Source organism: Sitophilus oryzae, unplaced genomic scaffold, assembly GCF_002938485.1.
Source record: "Sitophilus oryzae breed Bouriz unplaced genomic scaffold, Soryzae_2.0 scaffold_937_pilon_pilon, whole genome shotgun sequence".
In the NCBI taxonomy this organism is placed as follows: Eukaryota; Metazoa; Arthropoda; class Insecta; order Coleoptera; family Curculionidae; genus Sitophilus; species Sitophilus oryzae.
In genome coordinates this window covers 1,244,898-1,270,697 of record NW_022147569.1, presented here as the reverse complement: position 1 = coordinate 1,270,697, position 25,800 = coordinate 1,244,898, and the positions used below count along the sequence as shown (strand labels likewise).

The following is a 25,800-nucleotide window of genomic DNA, read 5'->3' as shown; positions in this document are numbered from 1 at the left end:
ATAACTAAAATACTAAAATTACAGAAATGCTTCTTTACATAGAGTGTCTAAAATTTTTTAAGAATTTTTAGAATTAAAGTTCATATATTTATATACAGGTTGGAAGAAAAATCACGGAAATTCGTCTAAAAATAAAAAAGTATATAACACTTTTTTGTATAATAACATGAAAATAAATCATGGAAATTCGTCTAAAAATAGAAAAAGTATATTTTTTCAACAAAATTTTTGTATAAAACACTTTGAATTTGACGAAAATTTTTTCCGCTGCGTATTTTGCATCTGAGCGTAATATTCATTTTAAATCAGATATATTCTATATTACATAACACATTTTATTATGATGTTACATAAATATACTATTATCATATCACGTATAGTATCCACGCTTCTTTATTTTGTTTAACGCAATTTCGAAAAAATACACAAATATGTATATATTAAAAATAAATTTTAATATGTTTATTGGATTTAACAGTTTATCCTAATTTTAGCTATAATATGTCCTGAAGTACCTACCTTCAAAAATATGGTGTTAAAGAGCAGTGATATATCTGTAACTGTATATCAAGCTGGTAACATGCTAACTTACGAATGTCCAGAAGGATATAAAATGTTTGGCACGGGAATTATTAGATGCACAATTCTGGGGCGTTGGAGTAAAATGCAATCTCGATGCAGTAGTAAGTTATAAAAACTATACGGTGTCGCATTAGGAAAGAAACAACGTATGATCGAAAAAAAAAACATTAAAAAATAAAGAAGAGTATAGCCAAGTAAATGACGTCTAGGGCTTGACCTCGCCAAAACTATCATGGATTGTAACTCCCCAGCCGTCTTTGACGCTGTTTTTTTTCGATCGTATGGTACTATGGTTATAATCCATATTCTTTGTCCATCATCATTTCTGAGAGAGAGAGAGAGAGAGAGAGAGAATACATTTCTAGGTTCATCAGTTAAAACGTTAGTTAAAGTCTTCACTATACAGGGTGAGTTTCCTACGATGTTCTCTATGGGTATCTCGGAAACTACTGGAGACAGAGAGTCGGTTAAATGGGGAAAGAATTGCAGTTATGTGGGATTATAAATATGCGCCTTTTTTTTCGAAAAAGTTCATGGCTTACTAGCTATTTCGAGAAAAACATATTTCGGCTATTTTAAAAATTGTCCCTAATTCCATTATAATATATTTTAGAAAAAAATATTTCAGATAAAAGTTGTAGATAATCACATCCTTCATGAGACTGTGTCCTCCACTTTTTTCTAAAGCCTGTCATTCTTGACATATGATTTTCAAATGTTGACATTTTTCAAATGAAGAAAAGCGTGTAGATACTCGCGCATCAATACGTTCAACATCACTTTCATTTTGACCCCCCCCCCCCATAATGAAAGAAATGTTAAAATTTATTTATATCATAATTATGCTCAGGGGATAGGAAGAGGTGGACTAATTGAATGGGCCTCCTCGATTATCTGACCTATCCATTTTAGATTTTTTTATGCGGTATGATTAACAACAAGGTTTGCACAAAAGAACTAATAAATTAAGAGAGGCACTCGAAGAGGTGGTACGGAAGAAATTTAATTAAGTCGACCGGTTGTTCCGTGAGAATAGCTAATAATTCAGTTTTAAAAAAATGCATTTATGTACTTAAAACAATGGCGGATTTTTTGAACATTTTCTAAAATAACTTAAAACGTATGTAGTGATATTATTTTTTTAAGTTTTAGTTTATGTAATGTAAATTGCAAAGAACCGTTTAATAATATATTCTGTCTTTTTATAAGCTATAAATCATAACAATAATATAGAATACCATGCCAACTAAGTGAAATTAGCCAAGAAAGATAAGAATTGGCTATAACTCAGCAATTTTTCGAAAAAAAAACATATTATAGCTTATATCGCTGAAAAGCTTAAAAAATGGCGCTTTTTATGAAGCCTTGGCCAACTATGGTTTCCATTTAAAAAAATATAATGTTTGTGTCATATGTCAAAAATGACAGGCTTTAGAAAAAATTGGAGAACACAGACTCATTAGCGATGTGATTATCTACAACTTTTATCTGAAAACTTTTTATGTAAAATCGATTATAATGGAATAAGGGGCCATTTTTAAAATAGCCAGTATTTGTTTTTTTCGAAATAAGTAAGCCATGAACTTTTTCAAAAATCTGAAAGGCGCATATTTATGACCCCACAAAACTGCAATTCTTTCCCCCTTTAACTGACTTTCTATCTCCAGTAGTTTCCCAGATACATATAGAGAACATCGTAGGAAACTGACCCTGTATAACTGACTATAAAGACAAACTATTCTGTTTCTCTATATCTACGGGATATCTGTATCTTTCTGTTATTTTAGAAAAGTCTTGTGGCAAACCTCAAGCATCTTTTAATGCAGAAGTACAAGGTGATTCATATCTCTTCGGTGATACAGTGAAAATAATATGTCCTACTGGAAAAACTTATGACCTCTCCTGTGGAAAAGATGGCTCCTGGATTGGAGCTTTAGAAGACGCTACTTGTTAATAAATCTTATCAAAAATAAACATCCTTGTATATTTCGTTTTATTTTTCACAATTTCAGAGACAAATGTAATCGATTTCATTAATATTTAATTAAAAATAAAATATTTCAATTTATGCATTTTTTCTATAAAAATCAATGATTCTCTGAGCTTCTCTGTATCCTGTCTCCATAGCACCACTGACAGTTGAAAATAAAGTAGCATGAGTTGATTCTCCAGCAAATAAAACCGCTGGTTTACTATGAGCTATTAATGGTTCGGCAAGATCATTGGCGCTCGCTTTTGCATTTTCCATATTGGCACTCACGTAAGTATAGGATCCTCGAAAATGTGGATTACTGCCCCATTTGGATCTATAAGTCAGGTAACAAACTATTTTGTAATTAATTATTATATAAAATTGTATAATTCTATTTCTTTCAATATACAGGGTGAGTCTTAAATAAGTGCAAATATTTGTAGGGGTGGTATAAAGCTTGATTTTCATGCATCCGTTATCCGAAGATGCGATATTGATTTTATTGGTTGAATTTAAAGACTTCGATTGGTGAGAAAATTACGCAGTTTATAAATTTATTGCATTTTCATACCTCCGTTCATCGGATCTACGATTTGCTTGTGATTGGTGTTATTTTATATTTTCATTTCCATAACGATTTCACTGTTTTATTTATAGTCTAAGAGCAAGCAACGTTTTCGAGAGATAATTTAAGAAAGTTGCTCCTGAACAGAGTGCGGACCGTCTGGCTGTCGGTAGACGTTGCGTTCACTACTGCGCATCATATCTGTATTCAACATCTGTTGACTATTACGCATCACAAATTCGCCCTGCATTATAGCAGCCTAAAATAATTTATTATTTTTGCGCTACATCTCTAGCAGAATTTAAGCAAATAATGCCCATCCCTAGTCGGTACCGCTGCAATTTTGGTAGTACCGTGAATGCCGTTCAATGTGGTGGCGCAGGGTTGCCATTTATACTAATCGTCAGAATTATTCTGTAAATGTTATTAATAACTTTTCTGAAATTTCCTTATTTCGAGCACAGTTTGGTGTGTGTTGATTTTTTATGTCTTCAAAAGATAATCTCCGGCAGAATTTTAACGTTTTATTCGGATTTTTCGACACTTCCATTTCGACTACTGGTGAGAAGTCCCAGGGTGGTTTTCACCTTCCCAGAGAAGTTTTTTTGTACATCGTTTGTGGCGGAGAATAGCCCTGCGAGTAAGTTATAGCTTTCTTCTTTTTACCCTTTTTCGTATACTTAGAGAAAAAATTATTTCTTATAGATGTGTCCCTTACCAACTTAAGTAGAAGATTTGACATTTTGGGAGTTTTTATTGGAGGAGTTTTTGGAGGAGTTTTTTTTTGAGAACATAGCAATAGTTTTTTTTGGGCCGAAGATTTTGAGCAGTTTTGGGTTTTTATGAATGGTTTCATGAAGGCTCCCTATTGGAGGCTGGTGTGAATTGGCGAGTTTCCCCCTTTTCCGCAAATTTCCAAGTTTTCTGATGGTTTGAAGCAGTTACGTAATGGATATGGGCCCAAGTACGATGCGAAATCAACACTGATTGACTACAGCTTCAGAGCAAAGCTAAGCACTCATTTACGTTTTGCTTTAGAATCTTTTTGCCTTTTTTTTTAACTTTCTACTGAAATTTACTTTATATTGAAACCTTTTTAATGAAACTTAAACAAACGATTACGTTTAGTAATTTATATTTAGTTATAATTAAGTTTCGATATATCAAGATAACATTAATTTATTGTATTTCTTTTAAAGACCTTTTTTAATCACTTTCAAACTAGAGTTATTTAATTATTAATAAATGTACATAGTTTTTTTTTATTAAATTTTGCTGTTTTAATTTGAGATATATCATTACTGAACATCTTTAGCCTGTGGTAATTTTCTTAATTTTTTAAATATCACCTTAACTTGGCTTAAACTAAGTGGTGCCCAACAATATGCAAAAATAATTAAATGAACCTACACCTATTCTTCACCAGACGAAGAGCTGCGATTTTCTTTTTAATTTTTAACATCCTTTTTTATAATTTTTTCTAACCTTTTAAAAAGTCACCGCAGCATTTCAGGAACTAAGGAGGCTAGGACAAACCTATGTGTAGCATATTTAGTTTCATAAAAAAACTAGCAAAATAATATGAAAATCGCATCACTGTATTTTTACTCATAAACGAGAAATTCCATAAAACACACACACACACCCTGTACAGATGTGATGCGCAGTAGTCTACCGGCAGCCAGACGGTCCGCACTCTGTTCAGGAGAGCATAGCAAAATATATATTAAAAAACCAGCTTTATTAAAAGTCTCGTTTTCCCGATGGTGTGACTCTTGTACTGTTATATTTTTATTAAAGTTAAGGCGCACTCTCACGACTGGTCTACTTGGCAAGTACGCCAATATTTGCGTACTTGGCAAGTAACCCCACTAGTCCCCACTTTGTAAACAACATTGGCAAGTGTGGCGCTCACACGACGTGTCCATTTCAACAAGTACACCAGCACAAACATTGTTTAAATCCTTGACAAGGAAACAGTATAGTCGCATCGATGGATACCGGTCGTCCCGAAATTGTCGTTGCTAGTGATTCTTTTTTCTTTTTAAGTTCTTTTATTGTACGATTTATATGTTCTTTGTGTTTGGCCATGCATAAGAAGGGCTCATTTTTGTATAAATCCATAAATTCCAAAACAACATCATTTGAAGACTACACGGGAAAAACCAGTTTTGTCCATTCTAATTAGAGCCGAGAAAAATGAAATTTACTGTTTTTAAAGAGATACATATGTTATTTTCGGTTAAATAATTAGAAAAATATATACTTATTACTACCAATTATAAATTATTAATATTGTGAATTATCGCCATGATCTACCTTATACCGAAATAAAAATGTCAAAATGCAAAACAAAACAGGGGAAAACAAGGGATGTCCAATTAAAGGTTGTATAAAACCTAAATCTAAACTATTATTTTTTTGTTGTAGGGAGAAAATTAATATTTGAGTAGGTTTTTATTACAATACATAAATTTATAATCTTCTTCTTCTTCTAGTGCGAATCCATTAATGGATGTTTGCGATAACATTTTCCATCGCTTCTCTATTCCTGGCGGTGTTTATTAACGACTGTACATCGTGTAGGCCTGTCCACTGTCTAACATTCCTCAGCCATGACATTTTCTTCCTTCCGATACCCCTCCGGCCTTCGATCTTGCCTTCGATTAACACATGCAAGAATTGATATTTGGGATTTTGCATTATGTGCCCCAGGTATGCGGTTTTTTTCTTCTTAATCAATTCAAACAATTCGCGCTGTTTGTTGACACGTCTCAGAACTTCCTCATTTGTTAACCTAGCCGTCCTAGGTATCTTCAGAATTCTGCGATATAGCCACATCTCGAAAGCCTCTAGTTTATTAATGGCAGCTGCTTTCAATGTCCAACCTTCCATACCATAAAGGAGCACCGACCACACGTAACACTTTACGAATCTTAATCTGAGGTTAAGGTCAAAATCAGAACAGACAAGTACTTTTCGGAACCTCAAGAATGCTTGCCGAGCTTGTTCGATGCGACATTTAATTTCCTTGTCTGATGTCCAATCTTCGGAGAGCCAGATGCCCAAGTACTTAAATTTATCTACCCTCTCTATGGGCCTTGTATTGAATGTTATAATGGAGTTTTTAAACACATCTGGATTTCTGGATATTATCATAAATTTAGTTTTCTGCTTTACTCTGTTCTCCTACCTTGTTGACCAGTTGTTGTAGATCGTGTATATTATCTGCAATCAAGACCGTGTCGTCGGCGTAGCGGATGTTATTAATCCACACTCCGTTAACTTTGACTCCCATTTCAACGTCCTCTAGAGCCTCTTGGAAAATAGCCTCTGAGTACAAATTGAATAGGAGTGTAGACAGCACGCAACCCTGTCGCACCCCCTTCTAACTTGTATGGGATTGGACATGGTATTGGCCAATTTTATTTGTGCTGTTTGGTTCCAGTACAAGTTTTCGATGCATTGTATGTCTTTTTGGTCTATATCAAGCCTTTTGAGTAGCTGCATTAATTTGTGGTGTTGCACGCGATCGAATGCCTTTTCGTAGTCTATGAAACACAGGCACACATCCTTTCTCTGATCGTAGCAGTTCTGGACAAGCACCTGTGTTGCAACTATCGCTTCCCTTGTTCCTAACCCTTGCCTGAACCCCATTTGTGAATCGCTTATGTCCCTTTCACATTTTTTGTAAATTCTCTGGTGTATGATTTTCAGAAATATTTTTAGGGTATGGCTCATCAGGCTGATAAGTCTATGATCTTCACAGTTTCTGGCATTGGTCTTCTTAGGCAGGGGGATAAAAGTAGAACGCAACCACTGTTTGGGGTAGTGATCTGTCTCATATATAGTGTTAAATACTCTATGTAGTGCTGTTATGCCTCTTTCATCTAGGAGTTTAAGGATTTCTGCAGGAATTTCATCTGAGCCAGCCGCTGTCTTATTTTTTTAGAAATTTATAATATATAATACTAATTGCAAGATGTATGCTTGTCGCCCATGCGTCAGTACATCTCTGGTTTTTGCCATTTACGCGTGGACTACTCTGGTTTTTCCTTTGTGCGGCAAAATAACCGAGCTGTAATATCTCTGGGACTAAGAGTATTATTTCTTTCTTTTTTCTCGAATGACGCTAATATTTGTCCATAAAGTTGTATCGCTCAACGTCGCTATCTTAATTTCTATGAAAATGTAACATATCTGGTTTTTCCCGTGTAGTCTTCCATTTATTGCTGTGGGAACGATTTAGTTGCCGCCAATATTGAAGTTATTAATGTAAATTTGATATTACATAATCTATTATTGTTTTAACGTTTTAAATTATCCGCAATTAACTCGAAAAACACTACGATCCGGAAATAAATCGGACATACGCTATAACAGTACAATTATTTGCGCAGTTGTTTTTTTGCGCCTCGGCAAGTGTCAACAAGGCTGGCCAAGTACACTTGGCAAGTGTACGATTAATCGTTTGACTCTGGCTATGTTTACCGACAGAGAGTGGGGACGCGACCAGTGACCAAGGAAACCGTTCTCACGACATGGCAAGTATATTCCAATAACAAATGTTTGTCAAGTACACCAGTCGTGAGACTGGTGTACTAAAAATATCAAAACGCGCGTTTAGACTAAATTTAACAAAAAAATATCAAAACGTCCGTTATCGCACGATCTTTCTCCTGGAGTAAAAAAATTACGGATGAAAAGTAGCGCAAAAATGCTATGACCAATCAGAGCGCCGCGCGCCGGCGCCGTCGGTCCATCGTATCGACGGTTAACGGACGCATGAAAATCAAGCTTAGTCGACCCGAGAAACACGTCTATAAGGTTTTTTCGCGAAAAAAAATGAAAGTTCCCAATTTTTTGAAAAGATGTTTGATTTTTTTTTAATTTTTAGTTAAACATAATACGGCAACATAGGTAGTAGATTCAATTTACAAGAAAGAAAACCCAGTAAAGATCCAGCGGTTCTCAAAATGTAAGCAGATTTTTTTTTTAATTTTCAATGTAACATATCTTGGGTATTTTGGACTTATTTGAAAACGGTGAAGAGGAAATTTTTCTAAGATCTACCAGCCCTGAAAATATTTGCACCTATTTAAGACCCACCCTGTATAAAATAATAAAAAATATAATATTAAAATATTTTTTTTTTAAACAAATTGATCGGCATACCTTAAAATTCCATTAGGTTCTGGAATATCAAATTGTTTTCCTGCAAACTTTCTTAACATATACATAGCACCGCTAATAACAGATTCGTCGGGCAGTAACTCTACTAATTTTGACGTAGGCCCATTGACCCATCCAAGCAATACGTTTGGATGGCTATCTATAGCAATGAAGCTAAAGAGATTCTCTAACCATGATCTAAAATATAAAAAATGTTTTTCTTTTATTACGGTAGAGAAGTTAATAATAATGCTAAATAATAAACAAATAATAAAATAATAATGAATGTTCGAATTAAAGAACATAAAGATTATCTAAGAAAGAGAGATTTTCACAAATTTAAGATTTGTCAGCATTCATGGAATGCAGGGCACAAAGTAGATTTTAACCACGCAAAAATTATAATGAAAGAAGCGATAGCCTATAACAAAAGTAAATGTATTTCTTATGCATATGTAGAAGTTAGTAATATATGGCAATCGCTTCTTTGATTTTAAAGAACATAAGTAAATATAAAAAAATAATCATACAGATTGTAAGCTTTGAAGCTTTTTGGTTTTACCTTATTAAGTAATTAATTGTTATCAGGTAGTAATTGTTAATTTTGAAGTTAAACTTGATATTATAATGTAATTTTAACAGAACGTCAATTGTTTTTATAGACGTACCTATGTGTTTGAAATAAACTAAGGTGTTCTCGAATAGTTGCATTTAGATATTTTAGCTAGTTTCTCTTCTTTGTTCTTTGTGCTTTTTTTTGCTTCAAACGACGCGCGACGGAAAGAGATATACTTCCTGAAACGTTAAATATTTTTTTGTCCGTTAGGCAAATTTGTTTATTAGTAAACCACTGCTGACAATTATTAGTCTCCGTTGGATTAACGCAGCAGTGTTTACAAAAATAATTATTTTATTTTATAGATTTCCTTACAGTGGCAAAATACCCATAAGGCTTTTATGGAGAAATTATTCGGTTTTTGGCACAAAAGCAATGTGGATAAAAATAATAACTAATGGAGAAAGATCAATGGATAATGTAAATTTATAGAGAAGTAGTTGACAGTTGGTTCATAATATTATACTATATCATTTTATAACTTGAAATACTTTATACAGGGTGATTCTTAACCTATACGCATAAAGTTGGGAAATTATTGTTGATGACAAATATAATGACTAATAATGAAAAAAAAAGTTAGTAAAATATTTTTATTTACGGAGATAACAAACTATTTGAAATAAAATCAAAAAACGTAAATTCCATTAAATTGAATGTGCACTAAATATTTTTATTTACGGAGATAACAAACTATTTGAAATAAAAACAAAAAACGTAAATTCCATTAAATTGAATGTGCATTTACTGATAAAGTTGATAAATTTTTGTGAAAAAAAACTCAAATTATTTCAGAATCTAAAAATATTTTACTGACATATTTTTTTTCATTATTAGTCATTATTTGTCATCAGCAATAATTTCCCAGGTTTATGTGTTATAGGTTAAGAATCACCCTGTATAATCTAAAATAAATTGCCGAAAATATCGAATAGCTTAAACAAAAAATCTTATAACAGATAATTCATTTAACTGATCTAAATTACCTTCCATTAACTACAGGTCCAGACGAAAATTCTCGTAAGCTTTCTTTGTCCTCTTCTGACCACAGAAAACTTATATCTTTTACGGTACTTGGCCACCATTTGTAAGGGAATTTCAAAAGAATCTTATTAACAGTGCCTAGTGGTACATTTTCAATAGCGTTGACCTAGAGTTGACATAGATATTCTTAATAGATATAGTGCATAGAGATATAGTGCGGAATTGAAATTTATGTGTATTGAGTATCATGAAAATGTAAACACATTCACCAAAATATACCGAAATCCTTTACTTCTAATACTGCACGAACGTTTGCTAACATAGTTGTTAGCATCTAGCATCAAAACTGAACTCAGTTTTAATCATCTGATGATAATGCTAACATGGTTAGCAAAACGCGAATTCAGTGTTAAAAGTAAAGTTTTCTGCTTGTGGTAAGTAAATGTTATATTTTGTTGTTGTAACACCAAAAAAAAGACTTGTATCCTCCAATTTATCTGCCTACTTTATCTTAAAAATATCGTTTAACTTATCTAACTATCGAAACTATCTGTGGTTCTCTAAGATAATTTTTTAATTATAACAATAAATGACTACCTAAAATACTTACCTTTTTATTGGGCAATGCTGGTTCAAATACTTTTTTATATACGTCTTTTAACACCCCCACAGATACCGTCACAATAACATGATCAGCAGAATATTTAGAACCATCAGAACACTTAACAATAACTTTATCATCGGTACTTCTATTCCAAATGATCCTATTAACTTCCTTATTAACAATAATCTTATTATCGATTGGTAGCTCTTTGGAAGGGTCGGGAATTTTTTTCTAAAGCAAATTATTGATAAAATTATTGCATATATGTTGAGTTACTAAACATACTTTCATGACATCAATGATTGTTTTGTAACCTTTGCCTTTCCATCCCAACAGAGGATCGCCTTCGCATGGCTGAAAAACGTAATGACTCGTGGTTGACAGTTGGTTCCAGGATTCAGCTGGGTTTAGGAGGATCATGAATTTTTTGAACCAGTCTAGCACTAAATCGGACAATTGCAAAATATCTTCATCTGCTGGGAAGAAATCTTCTTTCACTCGCTTCTTATATCTAGAATAATATAGGTTTGCTATTATATGTATATATTTGTATACAAATGGTACGTTTTTGGGATTTTCAATTAATTTCATTATACTGTAAATCAACTGTAGACACTAGAGCTGGTAGATAACAATTAAGATAAATATACACGTGATAAATATATATAGGTGTTCGTAAAATTACTATACAGGGTTCGGCAATAGTGCGTCGGGCATTTGTAGCTCCTAGAATAAAAAAACATGGTAATATTGTTTAAGTGCAAACCTAAAGTATGTATGTAAGTATGTAAAGTATTTGGAAGTATTTAGGAAAATATTTTAACTTCTACATGATGGCTTAAAAAAGTGCGAGTGGATTGGTATGATTTTTTTAAATAAACACCCTGTATATTCTTGCATTTTTGGCTTCCTTTCGGATCGCTTTACATAATCTTAAGATATGAATAAATACATTTCGATAGTTTCAGAGATACCTATTAATAAATAAATAAAAAATTGAAATTTTTAGCCTTTCTTAAAAAAAAATATTAAAAATACGAGAACTGTTCTGAAATCTGAAAATAGGTATTGACGAAGAATGAAATTATTGGGCAAACCTACAGTAAGATTAGCCATGAAACATGGCTAAAATACGACTACCCGTAGACACTTAGTGTTTCTGTCTTCCAGCTTCATCAATACGGGAGGAATCAGCAATGATGAACTAGCGATCCTGAAAAATAAAAAAGGGGAGGCAAACGAGGCACTAGGCACCATTTACAACCTGGTTAAGCAGTAGCTCACAATTCGCAAGCGTTACTACCAAAAAACCGCTGCGGAGGTACTTCAACATACCTCGCCGCTATCACCTTGGCCCAGAGAAAACAATAAACAAAAGATGTTATCGTAGGTATGTTATCGTGGAGACTATAATAAAAAAGAAGAATGAAATTATTGGGCAAACCCACAGTAAGATTAGCTGGAAGGCAGAAACACTAAGTCTCTATGGGTAGTCGTATTTTAGCCATGTTTCATGGCTAATCTTACGGTAGGTTTGCCCAATAATATTATTCTTCTTTTTTATTATAGTCCCTAATACCAACCAAAAAAGTTAAAAACCCCAAAACTTTTTATATTGTATTAATTATATTACATTCTTTTTTTTTGTATTTTTGTAAGATTTGTTTTTATTACATTTAAAATTATTATTTCTTATTTATAAATAATTCTCTTTTTATGTATATTTTTACATAATATTGTATATTATTTTGTAGCCCATTAAATAAATTATAATATCAGTTGAGTATTTATGAAATTAGATTGTTAGAAATATTAAGGGGGCGCAACAATTCATTTTTTAAAGAGGGGCGCATGTACAAAAAGGTTGGAAACCACTGTCCTAAGGTCGTTGGCCTAAGGAGTCATGGTTCTAAGTTCTAATCAAAAATAATTGTTTTAGAAAAATTTACTCACGAAATTATTGCAGAGGGTGTTGTAAAGTTATTGTAAAAAAACAAAAATTGTATTAACCCTGCATAATAAGCCAAATACAAAAGTTTTTAAAAAATAACTGAGTAGTCCCAAAAAATATTATATAGGTATTAGAATATTCTTTGGTAGTACCAATTAATAATTAAAGTAGATATATTTATACACAGTTTGCTAAAAAATTATGAAAATAGGGCTAAAAATAAAAAAGGGCACTTTAAATTTTTGATGAAAAACTTTTCCGTTGCGTTTTTTTTTAATCTGAGTAATACTTTCCAGCTAGAATTGTAGTTTCGTTTTTCAGCAATTTGTTTGTGTTATATATAAGTTAAATAACACGAAAGAAAAAAAAAGAAAGATTCAAAATAAGTAAATAATAATTAACAAAAGTATGATAACTATTTAATTAAATCTTTGACAAAACATCAGACTTACTCTGTTGTAAAGTATTCAGCAAAGTTTCCTCTGTATCTGGAGGCGGTTTCTTTATCGTCCTTTACCTTAATTGCTGTAGCAAATAATTTGTCAGTAATTGTTTTATCGGGCGAAGTACCGTTTGGTAGAAAAAAAGACATTCCAGGGTCTGGTGGTAACGAAGATGGAGCGATCAAGTCTAAATCTTTTACCATTTCATATATTATATTATTCTTTTCTCCGTGCACCTATGACAAAAATACGATTATTGATTGGCACGGCAATACTTCTTTTAGTTTTAAGTATTTGGTTAATAAGGAGTTAGGTTAATAATTTAAGTTAAGGAAAGGCTTAGTACTTATCATATATATATTTAATGTCATCATAAGATTGAAATTCTGGCCGAGATCGCTGAAAATAGCCGAAATTATAATGATCCCAAAACACGGTAAAGATTTAAACAGAGTCCCCTCATATCGCTCTATTAGCTTGCTACCATTAGTTTCCAAAATGCTTGAAAGACTGATACTTCGAAGATCCAATTCAGATCCAAAAACCGAAAACTGAATAGCACATCATCAGTTTGGGTTTCGAGAAAGACATTCTACTATTCAGCAGATACATCGGATTACTCGCAATATAACTCAAGCTCTAGAGGACAAAAAGTATTGCACGGGTAAGCGTAAATATGGCATACAGGACTATTTCACAAAATTAAAAATTATCTTCTCATGTCATACTTTGCGCTATTGAAATCCTACCTATATAGTAGAGAGTTTAGAGTCAGAATAAGCGAGGATGTATCTGCAAATTATAGCATAAATGCAGGTGTTCTACAAGGCAGTGTCCTAAGACCACTACTCTATGTCCTTTATACATCACACTTACCCACAAACAATGAAACAACAACAGCTACTTTTGCAGATACAGAGTAATTATGGCTGTCAACAAAAAGCTGGAAACAGCTTCCTTGATCTTAGAAAGACATCTAAATGCAAAAGAGGCATGGTTACGTGATTGGAAAATAAAAATGAATCCATCAAAATCGGCCCAAGTAACGTTTACTTTAAATAGAGACCTGTGCCCTCCAGTATACTTAAACAACATACTAATTTCGCAGTCTTCCTCCACCAAGTACTTAGGTATGCACTTGGATAGTAAGCTTATCACATAGTAAACAAACGTAAACAAATAGATTTAAAAATAAGACTTATTAGTAAATAGGAAGAAGATCTCAACTCAACTATATATCGCTTGAGAATAAACTTCTTTTATGCAAAACCATAATAATACCTATTTGGACATATGGAGCAGAACTCTGGGGATGCGCTAGTACATCAAATATACTTGAATCAGTATGGCAACGGCCCAGCTACGTCGAAACACCGGTTCCGATTAGAACACCGAAGTTAAGCGACGTAAGGCGATACTAGTGGATGGACGGGTGACCGGTTCGAAACTCTGTATCGTGCTGTTGTCAAAAAAAGGCAAAAGTGTAAAATCTATTGACATACACTGCTCATTCACGCCGGTTCGAGGCCGGATGAGGTCGGATATCTCGTGAGTAAGAGTCGATTTAGACACTTGCCAAGTCGGTAGGCCATTGACCATGATATGGCCGAGGACCGCGGTTCGGATTCCGTGTAAACAAAGTAGGCCCCGTCCAGATTAGCCCTGGCAGCAAAAAGGAGACGTTAACTTCAAATCTTTACTTTACCTACTTACTCTGACTTTACTTTGAATCAGTATCTACAAGAAGATTTAAAAGACAATGGCCATCTGATTTAAAACAATATTAAGGAGGAGAGTAAGTTAACTGGAGTGTCATTGCTCTCAAGTCATCAAAGTAGCCCATAAAATTTCTTTGTAATTATTCTGATTGCTAATCATAATAAAAAAAAGTATTTGGTTTTGTATATTGATGAGATATAATCATAATCACACTGATCAAAAAGTCTTATACTTAAATTTTAAAACAAATGTCAATTCAAGATAATACTTTATTTCAAAATTCAACATTGTCTTTGCCATTTTTACCAATACACCCATGTTTATAGGACCTAAGTAGTTGTTAAAACAATATTCTGAATCAAAATAAAATTTTAAACAACATCTAATTAAAAATGTTATTTAAAATATAATTCGTATCAAATATAATAGTCAATATAATTATATTCAAATACTGATACTGTCATTGTACCTTATATTTAAAAACAATTTAACAAATCGAAATAAAAAAAACAAGGTATTAAGTAGCCGTTAAAACACTGAATATTGAATCGTAATGACATTTTAAACATTTGGTTAGAAAAGTCAATTACAAAGATCTACAATTTTTTATTGCTCATTTAAGTAATATTATACCTATACCATTAAATATTAACACGCCTCCTCCAAAAACCGTTATAGTAGGGAAACCCAAGCTGTGATTTTTGGATTTACTTAAGCGCGGCAAAATACCGAGTGCGTCTCAAAAGTGGCTCACCCCTATAACTTTTTATTTTTTTCAGTTAAAATAATTAGATTTGGTATATGAGTATATGACATAAATTAGGATTGATTGGCTTATTCAATTGTTTGTGGTCACTTCCTGTTTCACCGGAAATGACTACAATTTAACTTTTGATTTTTAAATGGCACCCTCGGTATTTTTTTACTTTATTCGATAGAAAATAACACTCTGAATAGAATGACATATCATATGTCAATTTTTGACATTTTCGCATATTGATATTAAATTTGACTGGAAATACCAAGTGTGTGGTATCAAATTATTTTTTCCAGATATGCTAATGAGCAACCCTCGTTCCGTTTGAAAAAATTGAGATATGATTAAAAATACGATTGGAACATTTTCTAACTTTGCAGGACAAGACACTAAAAACATTACACGATCAAATGTATTTTTCCAAGGCTCCTTGATTAAGAATTAGTGTTTATAACATAGCCTTGGCACTCTAGATTGAATTTGAAATACGATTTTTTATTAAAGGAGAATGTCAAAAGGGGTGACATATGATATGTCATTCTATTCAGAATGTCATTTTCTATCGAATAAACTCTATAGTCAATAGGGGAACCAATATTTGAATAATTCAAAATTTGCATAGGATTTCCTGTTTTCAACGACAATGCACCAGTATATTTAACCATATATTTAAAATAATGATTATGTTGAATACCAATGCTGTTATGAATACATACCCATTGTCCTCCAATGTCCACTACACTTCCTCCAAATTCAACAGAATTTATTCTACCTCCAATCCTATTCTCTGCTTCTAAAATCGTTATGTTATTGAAACCATTTTCTAAAAGTTTAGTACCGGCTGCAATTCCTGAGGCACCAGCACCAACAATTATAATTTTTATTTCCTCCTTTTGTACCATTATTTAATAATAATTAATTTTAAAACGAGCGATTTTAACTCTTTATAAAATGAATTGTAACTAAATAAGTTATTTCAGCTGTACACATGTTTTGATTTCATCAAAAAATTATTGTTTATGTTGCGATTAGTTAATCTCCAAAACGCTCTTGACTGATACTGCTATAACCGTTACGTATTTGTATATACAGGGTGATACACAGTCGAGGATATACAGGGTGTCAAAAAAATAGTGTATCTAACTTAGGTAGGTTATAAAAATAAAATAAAAGTTCCTATAAACATAATGCCCTAAAATGCTTTCCGAAGTAGTTACAGTTTACAGCACTCGAAATGTTACATAAAATAACATATTTTGTTTATTTTTAAGTTTGGTACTCTTACACACATTTTAATGTTAAAGCGAATGGCGATAGGATAAAATTCCGTAACAGAGAGCCCTAAAAGGGTACTTTCCGTTAGGGTAGAGAATACTACTGGTGGTACTTCTGTTATCCTTATAGAGACAGTAATTTCAACAAATGAAAATTAAAGCTAAGACTTTTTTATGTAAAAAAGGTGCTAAAATTAGTTCGAAACGGGGAACGGTATTCAAGATATTTGTGTTTAAATGTTCTGATGCAATTAGCAAAATCAGAAGATTAATTTATTTAAAATTTCTTTAAATTTTATCATTTCACTAATACTAAAATCGCTGCATTGTAATTTTTAAACGCAAATATCTTGAAAACCGTTCACTATTTCGAAATAAACGAAGAGCAGCTTTTTTATGTAAAAAAGTTCTGTTGAAATTACTGTATACAGGGTGGGCCGAACTGTATTCCGGAAACTTTGGCAGCATATTCTGCAGATAAAAATAAATAAAAAAGTTCGTATAAATGTATGTCCTAAAATGCTTCGTTTCGGAGATACAGGGTTTAGAAATTTCATTTTTATTTCGATTTTTTCAAAATAATTTCTGAAGTAACGTCAATATTTGGATGAAAATTGGTTTCTGGGAGTTTTTTGATATAAGAAGTTTGATTTTGATGTTAAAATGACTCCTATTTGTAGGGCCCGCCACCTACACGAGTTTTAACTGTTTTGAAGAGTAATAACTTTTCGTCCGTACCTGTATAAAACTACTGAGTGAAAAAATATACATCTCCGGCGTGACTTTCTACGTAAAAAATGTCTGGTGAAAATCGCTACGAGCAACCGTTCTCAAGATATTTAGAATGGAAATAGTAATATAATATAATAAAAATAAACATATATTGAGTAGATATATAGTTCTTTGACTGAAATAGTAAATTTGGAAAATTTTTATTTTTTTAAATTAATCATATTTCTTTTGCGAAAAAATGATGATAAAACAGTTTCTGTGGAACTTAAGGCACAAAAACCTTTCAAATTTATGATTTCAATCCAATAACTATTTAGTTAACATGTTTAATTTATGTCAATGATGACAGGTATCGACAATTTCGATTCCAAATATCTCAAGAACCATTACATGTAGCGATTTTTCCGAAGAGACTTTTTTGCTTAAAAAACGTAAATGTATATTTTTTTACTCAGTAGTTTTATACAAGTACGGACGAAAAGTTATTACTCTTCAAAACAGTTTAAAAACATGTAAATGACGCCCCCTACAAGTAGGAGTCATACTGACTTCAAAATCAAATTTCAATGTCAAAAAACTCCTAGACACCAATTTTCATCCAAATATTGACGTGACTTCAGAAATTATTTGGAAAAAATCAAAATAAAAATTAAATTTATACACCCTGTATCTCCAAAAAGTGCATTTTAAGACATACATTTATACGAAATTTTTTACTTATTTTTATCTGCAGAATATGCTGCCAAAGTTTCCGGAATACAGTTCGGACCACGTAGTACCACAGAATATCTAGCTACGCAACAGAAAAATACTCGAAATGAAAGAGCTAAAATTGCACAAATAGAATACTAGATGGCGCGACAATATCATAATCACAATATAATTAGAAATTTTGAACTTTCGGTTTTGGATCGACGGCTCGTCGACGGCCTTATAGCTCGGCTAAATATGCACAGTTGCCAGATTCAAAAAGACTTGAATTGGCATCCCATTCTTTTTATTGTGTATAATAATATAATTTTATTGTGTATAATATTAAAATAGTTTTAAGTATATTATTACAAAACATATACATTTTTAATATACACTATACCTTATAATGTTAACTAAGAAAATACCTTTAATTACTTTTAAAATTAATAATATACAGGGCGATTGATAGTGATATTTATTAATGCTGGAACGTTAGTAATGAAATATAAGTTTAATAATAATGGAAATAATTTATTAAAATGCAGTACAAAAAATGTTAACTGACTAAAAAATACTATAATAACAAATTTCTTCCGTTTGCCACGTAATTTATATAGACCTAGGTAGATTTTAAAAAGTGACACAGGTACAATTAATAATATATTAGTTCGGCATAAAAGTTGCCGTCACGACATCGAACAATAAATTAAAATTCGTAAAATAAATTAAAATTATTAATTAAACAAATCTTTATAAAGAAACGCAAGTATACCAAATTTGGGCCCAATCGAACTCCAGGAAATGATATCATAATAGTGTACTATATTATGGTACCACTCGATATACTTTAAGGTACCATAATATTGCAATGTCACCGAAGATCCGTAGTATACCAAATTTAAGAACAATCGAACGCCATGAAATGGTATCGTAATAGGGTACTATATTAAGGTACCACTTTATATACATCATAGTTCAATCCTATTACAATGTAACCGAAGATACGTAGTATACCAAGTTTGAACCCAATCGAACGCCAGGAAATGGTATCGTAATATGGTACTATATTAAGGTATCACTTTATATGCATCATAGTACCATCATATTACAATGTCACCGAAAATACGTAGTATTCCAAGTTTAAGCCCAATCGAACGCCATGTACGAAATATAGTACTATATTATGGTACCAGTCGATATGCTTCATGGTACCATAATAATGCAATGTCATCAAAAATACGCAAGTATATATCAAATATGAGCTCAATCGAACGCCAGGAAATGGTATTGAAATATGGTACTATATTAAGGTACCACTTTATATGCATCATAGTACCATCATATTACAATGTAACCGAAGATACGTAGTATAACAAGTTTAAGTCCAATCGAACGCCAGGAAATGGTATCGTAATATGGTACTATATTATGGTACCTCTTATTATGCTCCATGGTACCATAATATTACAATATCACCGAAGATACGTAGTATCCCAAATTTAAGCCCAATCGAACGCCATGTACATAATATGGTACTATATTATGGTACGAGATGATATGCATCATATTACAATGTCACCGAAAATAGGTAGTATACCAAGTTTAAGCCCTATTGCCGCCATGTACCTAATATTGCTATGTCATCAAATATGGTACTATAGAATGTACCACTTTGTATGCTCCATGGTGCTGAAGATATAGTATACCAAGTTTAAGCCCAATCGAACGCCATGTATCGTAATATAGTACTATATTATGTCATTTCCCATATAAATTTACATATAAAATGACAGTGATATTAATTTCATAGCTATCGCTAACGCCGTTTTTTCCCGATTATACAATATGAACTTGGTATAAACTTGGTATAAACACAATCGAACGTCAGGAAGTGGTATCATAATAGTAGAACAATACTTATTATATTGTCGCCGAATTACAATGAAAATTCAGGATTCAATTATACAATCAAACGTCAGGAAGTGATTGTAATTTAGCTCATAAGATTTAATACCAACTAACATGGAAACTGAAAAAAACAGCTCTGATCTATTTTAAAATGTTTAAATGATATAGCAAATTTGAAGGTAGGCTTTATCAGGACGTATTACGATATGAATTACACATTGGCAATACTGCACAAAATTCTTTTAAATTTTGTTTGTAGAAAACTGTTTTCTTTTAAATTTATTGCCCTCTATTATGTAGTAGCGAAACTAGCACATCAAAATATCTGATTTGGAGACAGACTTTTAAAGCCTGTCTCCTTTTGCTACCTACAATTTTATACATGTAACGAGGCTTCTGTTGCGTAGCTAGATATTCTGTGGTAGTACCTACATACGAGAACATTCGAAACCTTCTCTATGCACCTAACGATCTATGGACTATTCGAGCAATCTTTAGCTGTGGGTATAAAAGCCGGCGGCAGGGGCGTAAAGGGGACAGATATAAATAGACCAACGAGTACAGTTGACGCGCTAAATTCAAAATAAATTCTTTCTAGATAAAGAGTTGTAAATCGTTTGTAAATAGTTCTTTAAGTCTTTTATTGTTATTGTTTTTGTAAATTAGTGTTAAATAAATTGTGACACTCTATCCACACGGAACCGACGAAAAACGTAACAATAGGATAAAAGAAGTACCACCAGTAGGACTCTCTATCCGAATGCATACTACTACGTAGTACGTATTTCTCAAATCAAAATAAGTTCATTGGAAACAATAATTTACCTGTAGGTATACAGTACGTCTCTGTCCCCCCGTTCTGTAGCTACGGGGTATTCGTGAGAGGGGAAACGATATTCTCTCGATGTTTTTCGTAAAAAATTAGATGACGCGTCCCATCAATAAAAATTCGACAAATTTGCAAGTAGCCAATAAAATGAGTGGGCGGAGCGATTTGCGGTGACGTACTCGTCATGTCGACGTATAAAATATATTGCTGTTTATTTAAATGTTTTTTGTCCGCATTCCTTTCATAGACACAGATCCAGCAGACGTACTGTACATAAGTGCAACTCGGAATAACGGTTCCTAAAATATCTTAATTTTTTTAAAGTTTGATGACCTCTAACCGGCAAACGAAGCACTTTTTTGTATGGAAGTAAATTTTGTCGAATAGGTACCTATAATATTTATTTTATTTCTTATTTTGATTCCAAAAATACGTAGTCGTCGGAATATTGGGACACCCTGTATGTTTGAAGCCCTGTATACAGGGTGTTTCAAAAAACATGTGCAACCTCTCGTGGGGGGATTCTTCACGTAAAAATAAAATAAGATGTATTTTTCATATCAACATAAATCCGATTCTGTTTTATTTTCGTAGCTACATGGTGTTAAAGTCTTAATAATCTTTCGATTTATTATAATTTTCTTCCACGTAGGTACTTTTAGTGATTCAAATGAAATTTTGAGGGTAAAAGTTACAAGTGCTACATATTTTAATGCTAAAAAAGTGTCGATAATATTCCAGTGATAACCTGTATGCACGTCCCTGGTGAATATGTCAATACTTTTTTAGTTTTAATATATGTCGCATTTATAGTAACTTTTACCCTGAAAATTTCATTCGAAATGCTAAAAGTACTTGGAAGAAAATTATAATAAATCGAAAAAAATATTAAGACTTGACCACCCTATAACCACAAAACCAAGCAGAATCGGACCTATGTTGATATGAAAAATAAATCTTATTTTTACATGAGAAATCTCCTCACGAAAGATGGGAGATGGCACATGTTTTTTTGAAACACCCTGTATCGTTTGAAACCTTATATATTGATAGACATTTCCGAAATGTAGGCAGCTGTACTATGCAGATGTATCGGCAGCACGTTTTATAAAAATGATTGAATATCTCAATCCAGAAACCTGATATTCTGCTTTTTCTGGAACAATAAAAATCTTTTGTGGTATTATTAGTTACTGTTAATTTTCTACTTATTACTTTTATTGTACAAAATATAATTTATTTGACCGTAAGCCCACATGTTTATTTCATGATTAAATAATCTAAATTATTCAGTAGGTACTGTTGAAAATTTATAATATTTGCTTATAGAACATATGTATAGAAATCATAATAAAAAAACAATGCAAAAATTTCTTAATATTTATCACTATTGCATATTATCTACTATACTACACATTATTCTATCTTTAATATCACAGGGATCAATATTAGTGTCATTTTTGTCCATTTTTTCTTGTCGAACAATTAAATCAGTTTCTATCATTATTTTCGAATCTAACTCCATCGGTTCTGGAAGATTTTGAATTGCTTGTTGAAGAATCTCCATTACCTTCTCTAAATGCTTCTGAAACCTATATAAATAAATTTCAATACTGATTGCACTACAAAATTATAATTCTAAACCTACCTGTTAGCCGTTTCTATCCTCTGCCTTTTTTGTAGCTCCATCATTACTCTTAATGTTTCTCTAGCCTGATGTGGTCGAAATTCATTTAATAAATGATGAATATGAATAAACAGTAAACTCAAATCTTCGACTTTCTCAGCCCGTTTAGGAGAATCTGGACAATTTACTAGTAAATCTAAGAGATCTAAAAAATTTGCTAGTAATGATTGATTGAGCTTTTTTAGTTCCCGTCTTCTATCAAAATGTTGTGGATATAATCTCTTTATGCCCTAAAAATTTACAAAATATTTGATATACTTCTCTGTAATATTTGCACAACATAATTTTTATGAAGCCAAGATTTAATCGCATAAAATATTAATCTCTGCTACATAAAACTAATTAGAATAAGTAGAACAATATACACAAATAAATTACCTGGCTTTCTAAAGGTCTAATAATATTCTCTTCCGTATTAAAAGTGTTTCCAAACATATGATAGGTATCCTGAATAGGAGGCGGAGGTTTTGGGGCTCTACCTTTGCGAATAAGCTCGTCTGTGTATTGGCTGACATATTGCATGGGAGGTAGAGGTAATGAACTCACTTGAATCGCATCAGAGGCCATAATTGTATATATTCTTAAGATATTTTAAGCGATATTTAAACAGCTTGAAATAAAAACAAACGTTTGAAAACGAAGAGGTTAGTGACATGACATTTTGTTTGACATTGACAATTCGTCTGTGTTTAACAGAGGTGTTTAACTGGTTGCATAACAATTCAAGTGGTATCTCAGGGTATCTCCATTCAATGCCTTCTATTAAAAGATCAGCCTACGGGCGAGATTTATGACGTCACGCTAGTTAGATATAACGGATTAATAAATATGTTGTAGAATACATGGAAAACATAATTATTCCTCAGATTTTTGGTTTGTATTTTAAAAATGATATAGTTTAAATGAAATATACATAATATACAGTTAATAACTACAACATATATACCTATTTATAGTAACAAATACTTTGGCAAATAAACTATGAACCATACAAATGCAGCAAATGTTTTACAATGTACAAATAATGTATAGGTACATAAGATAATGGGTAAAATGTAAATATATTTTAAATTTTGGGGTTTGAAAATCGATCTAATTTAACAAAAAACATTTAATATCTACTAATAGTGATGTATTATTATTTGCATTCACAAAATTTATATGTATATTTTGCAAGTATCAATGTTCGAAAAATTATATTTACAAATAATACAATATTATCTAAAAAAAGGCGTCAGCGATGGCTATGAAATGAAGATCGCTAAATGTATAATTATACAAAAAAAAAATAATATTATTTTTTTTTTGTATAATGTTTAATAAAAGATGTTAAATTATTCTAAAATTTTTGATTTTCTTGGGATTTTTAGGTTCGGGAAAAACGCTGATTAAGTTTTCATTTGGGTTTTCATTATTTTTATTTGGTTTAAAAAAAACGTTTCGGCTAACTATAGCCTTCACAGTGTTGTGTCATATGAGAAAAATAGTGTCGAATATAATCCAAAAAATTACATATACAATATAATTCACACCTCATAATGTTTACTGCAATTAATAAACTAATATAAACTTATCAAAAGATGACCACATATTTTTAAAATTATTATTCTTAACACTAAAATTATCTACATTGACTATGGAGTACGCAGTAAACATTATGTGCGTGGTGTGAATATTTTATATGCAATTTTTTGGATTATATTCGACACTATTTTTTCATATGACACAACACTGATGGAGGCTATAGTGTTAGCCGAACCGTTTTTTTTTAAACCAAATAAAAATAATGAAAAACCAAATGAAAAATCAATCAGCGTTTTTCACCTAAATTCCAAGAAAATCAAAAATTAGAATATTTAGAATCAAGGTTCAAGAATATCAAATTTTCCAAGATTGTAAAATTCTAGTTAATTATTTTATGTGTACAGTTATTTAGGGAATGGCATCGATGTTCATTTCAAGCCAACTAGACGCCGATTTTTTCGATGATACGGTATAATTCTTACGTAAAATGTAAATAACATTAGACCAATTAAAACCAAGAAATATGAATTTCTTAGTATTTTTAGTAACACCTTTATTCTTAAAACTTAATTTTGTATTATGCAAATATACCAATTTTATTGTTATTTTATTCATATTGTATTCAGCCATCACTTAAATATTTGATATTAATTTGGTATTATAAATAATCAATACTATTCATTAAAAATTACTGAACAAATATATGTTATGCTTAACATACATTATATATTATCAAACAAAAACACATTCTTCTTTTAAACTGTATCAGTCTTGTCTTTACAAAAATCTTTTTAAAATTTGAACTCAAAATAATAATCTTTTTCATGATCTCTAATACACATATTCTTTATTTTTCCCTAGATCATAATACCTACTTACGTGTTTGAATCTATCGAAGCTGAACCAGCAACACTTGGAGTGGAGATTCCACAATATGAATAAAATAAACATAATTGTCCAGTTTTCATTAATACCATCATGGGAGAATATTATTTTTAAATTTATTAAAGATATTTTCAATAAAATTCTCTTGATTTATAACTCGTACCCACTTTTCTTGCTCTTCCGGACACTTTAGGCTGCCTAGTATAATAACTATCCTTAGTAACTATCCTTTCCACCAGGAACACAACAAAGATGAGGCATAGCACCAATAACACACTCCACTTAAGCTTTATTGATGAATTGTTAGAGTCTTAAAAAACACACACAAAAATCACGATAAGTAAAAAATGTATGGGCACTTTTAGGTTAAATCACTTGCACAACGTGTAATTTTTAAAATTTCTATTTTTTTATGCGAAACCGAGAGTGACCATATATCTGGTAGTAGTTTTGTCACTTCAACACCAAAATAATTAGTTTTTTGCACTACAATAATAAATAATACCAAAAATCAAAGAGTTAAAACCAAAAATCAACCGACAAAATATGAAACGGAATCTAACCCAATATCTAAGTATGTACAGCTGATGAAGTAAACAAAAGTCCGCCCGTGGGCTGATCTTTTAATAGAAGGCATTGCTCCATTATTATTAACTAAATCAAAGAACTAAATAAATAAGAGTAATTATATATTTAATCTCTGAAAACATATTTTACACAATATAATATGTAAATTTGTAGATATCCACCACCACCATAAAATAAATTACATTCACATTATCTGCAGAATTTGTAAAACCCAAATGCATTTTTTATAAAAGGGTAAAACAACTTTTTTAATAATATACAATACAATAAATTCAAATATACCATTATAATAACGATACAATACAAATACCATCG

General features: G+C 31.7%; 3 protein-coding genes across 3 annotated transcripts in view; 1 reads left to right on the top strand and 2 right to left on the bottom strand.

The window, feature by feature from the left end:
• The window catches only part of LOC115890945 (sushi, von Willebrand factor type A, EGF and pentraxin domain-containing protein 1-like), an 89,033-nt gene extending 86,409 nt beyond the window's left edge, over window positions 1–2,624 (top strand). The window contains exons 28-29 of the mRNA XM_030911309.1: window positions 495–683; window positions 2,370–2,624. Coding sequence (XP_030767169.1) covers window positions 495–683; window positions 2,370–2,536 — 356 coding nt within the window. The 3' untranslated portion in view covers window positions 2,537–2,624. The remainder of the gene's footprint in view (window positions 1–494; window positions 684–2,369) is intronic.
• Window positions 2,558–16,389, bottom strand: LOC115890946 (spermine oxidase). Its single transcript, XM_030911310.1, has 7 exons — window positions 16,082–16,389; window positions 12,899–13,125; window positions 10,781–11,006; window positions 10,502–10,726; window positions 9,894–10,057; window positions 8,295–8,489; window positions 2,558–2,888 (listed from the first exon to the last, which is right to left on the bottom strand). The coding sequence occupies exons 1-7, from the start codon at window positions 16,265–16,267 to the stop codon at window positions 2,648–2,650; spliced, it is 1,464 nt and encodes a 487-aa protein (XP_030767170.1). The 5' UTR covers window positions 16,268–16,389; the 3' UTR covers window positions 2,558–2,647.
• A 5,709-nt stretch (window positions 16,390–22,098) lies between these two features.
• On the bottom strand, window positions 22,099–23,175 carry LOC115890893 (mediator of RNA polymerase II transcription subunit 7). The gene is made up of 3 exons (XM_030911244.1): window positions 22,867–23,175; window positions 22,450–22,718; window positions 22,099–22,393 (listed from the first exon to the last, which is right to left on the bottom strand). Exons 1-3 carry the CDS (start codon window positions 23,053–23,055, stop codon window positions 22,189–22,191), a joined length of 663 nt encoding a protein of 220 aa, XP_030767104.1. The 5' UTR covers window positions 23,056–23,175; the 3' UTR covers window positions 22,099–22,188.
• Between the last annotated feature and the right edge of the window lie 2,625 nt (window positions 23,176–25,800).

What these genes read in the sequence shown, in the direction of transcription:
- LOC115890893 (XM_030911244.1), bottom strand. Translation starts at nt 23,055, where the DNA reads ATGGCCTCTGATGCGATTCAAGTGAGTTCATTACCTCTACCTCCCATG. An exon ending in TTAGACCTTTAGAAAGCCAG is followed by an intron (nt 22,719 to 22,866) that starts GTAATTTATTTG and finishes GTAAATTTTTAG; the next exon opens with GGCATAAAGAGATTATATCC. An exon ending in AGGATAGAAACGGCTAACAG is followed by an intron (nt 22,394 to 22,449) that starts GTAGGTTTAGAA and finishes TTATTTATATAG; the next exon opens with GTTTCAGAAGCATTTAGAGA.
- LOC115890946 (XM_030911310.1), bottom strand. Translation starts at nt 16,267, where the DNA reads ATGGTACAAAAGGAGGAAATAAAAATTATAATTGTTGGTGCTGGTGCC. An exon ending in CAGCATTGCCCAATAAAAAG is followed by an intron (nt 10,058 to 10,501) that starts GTAAGTATTTTA and finishes TGTCAACTCTAG; the next exon opens with GTCAACGCTATTGAAAATGT. An exon ending in GAACCTAATGGAATTTTAAG is followed by an intron (nt 2,889 to 8,294) that starts GTATGCCGATCA and finishes CCTGACTTATAG; the next exon opens with ATCCAAATGGGGCAGTAATC.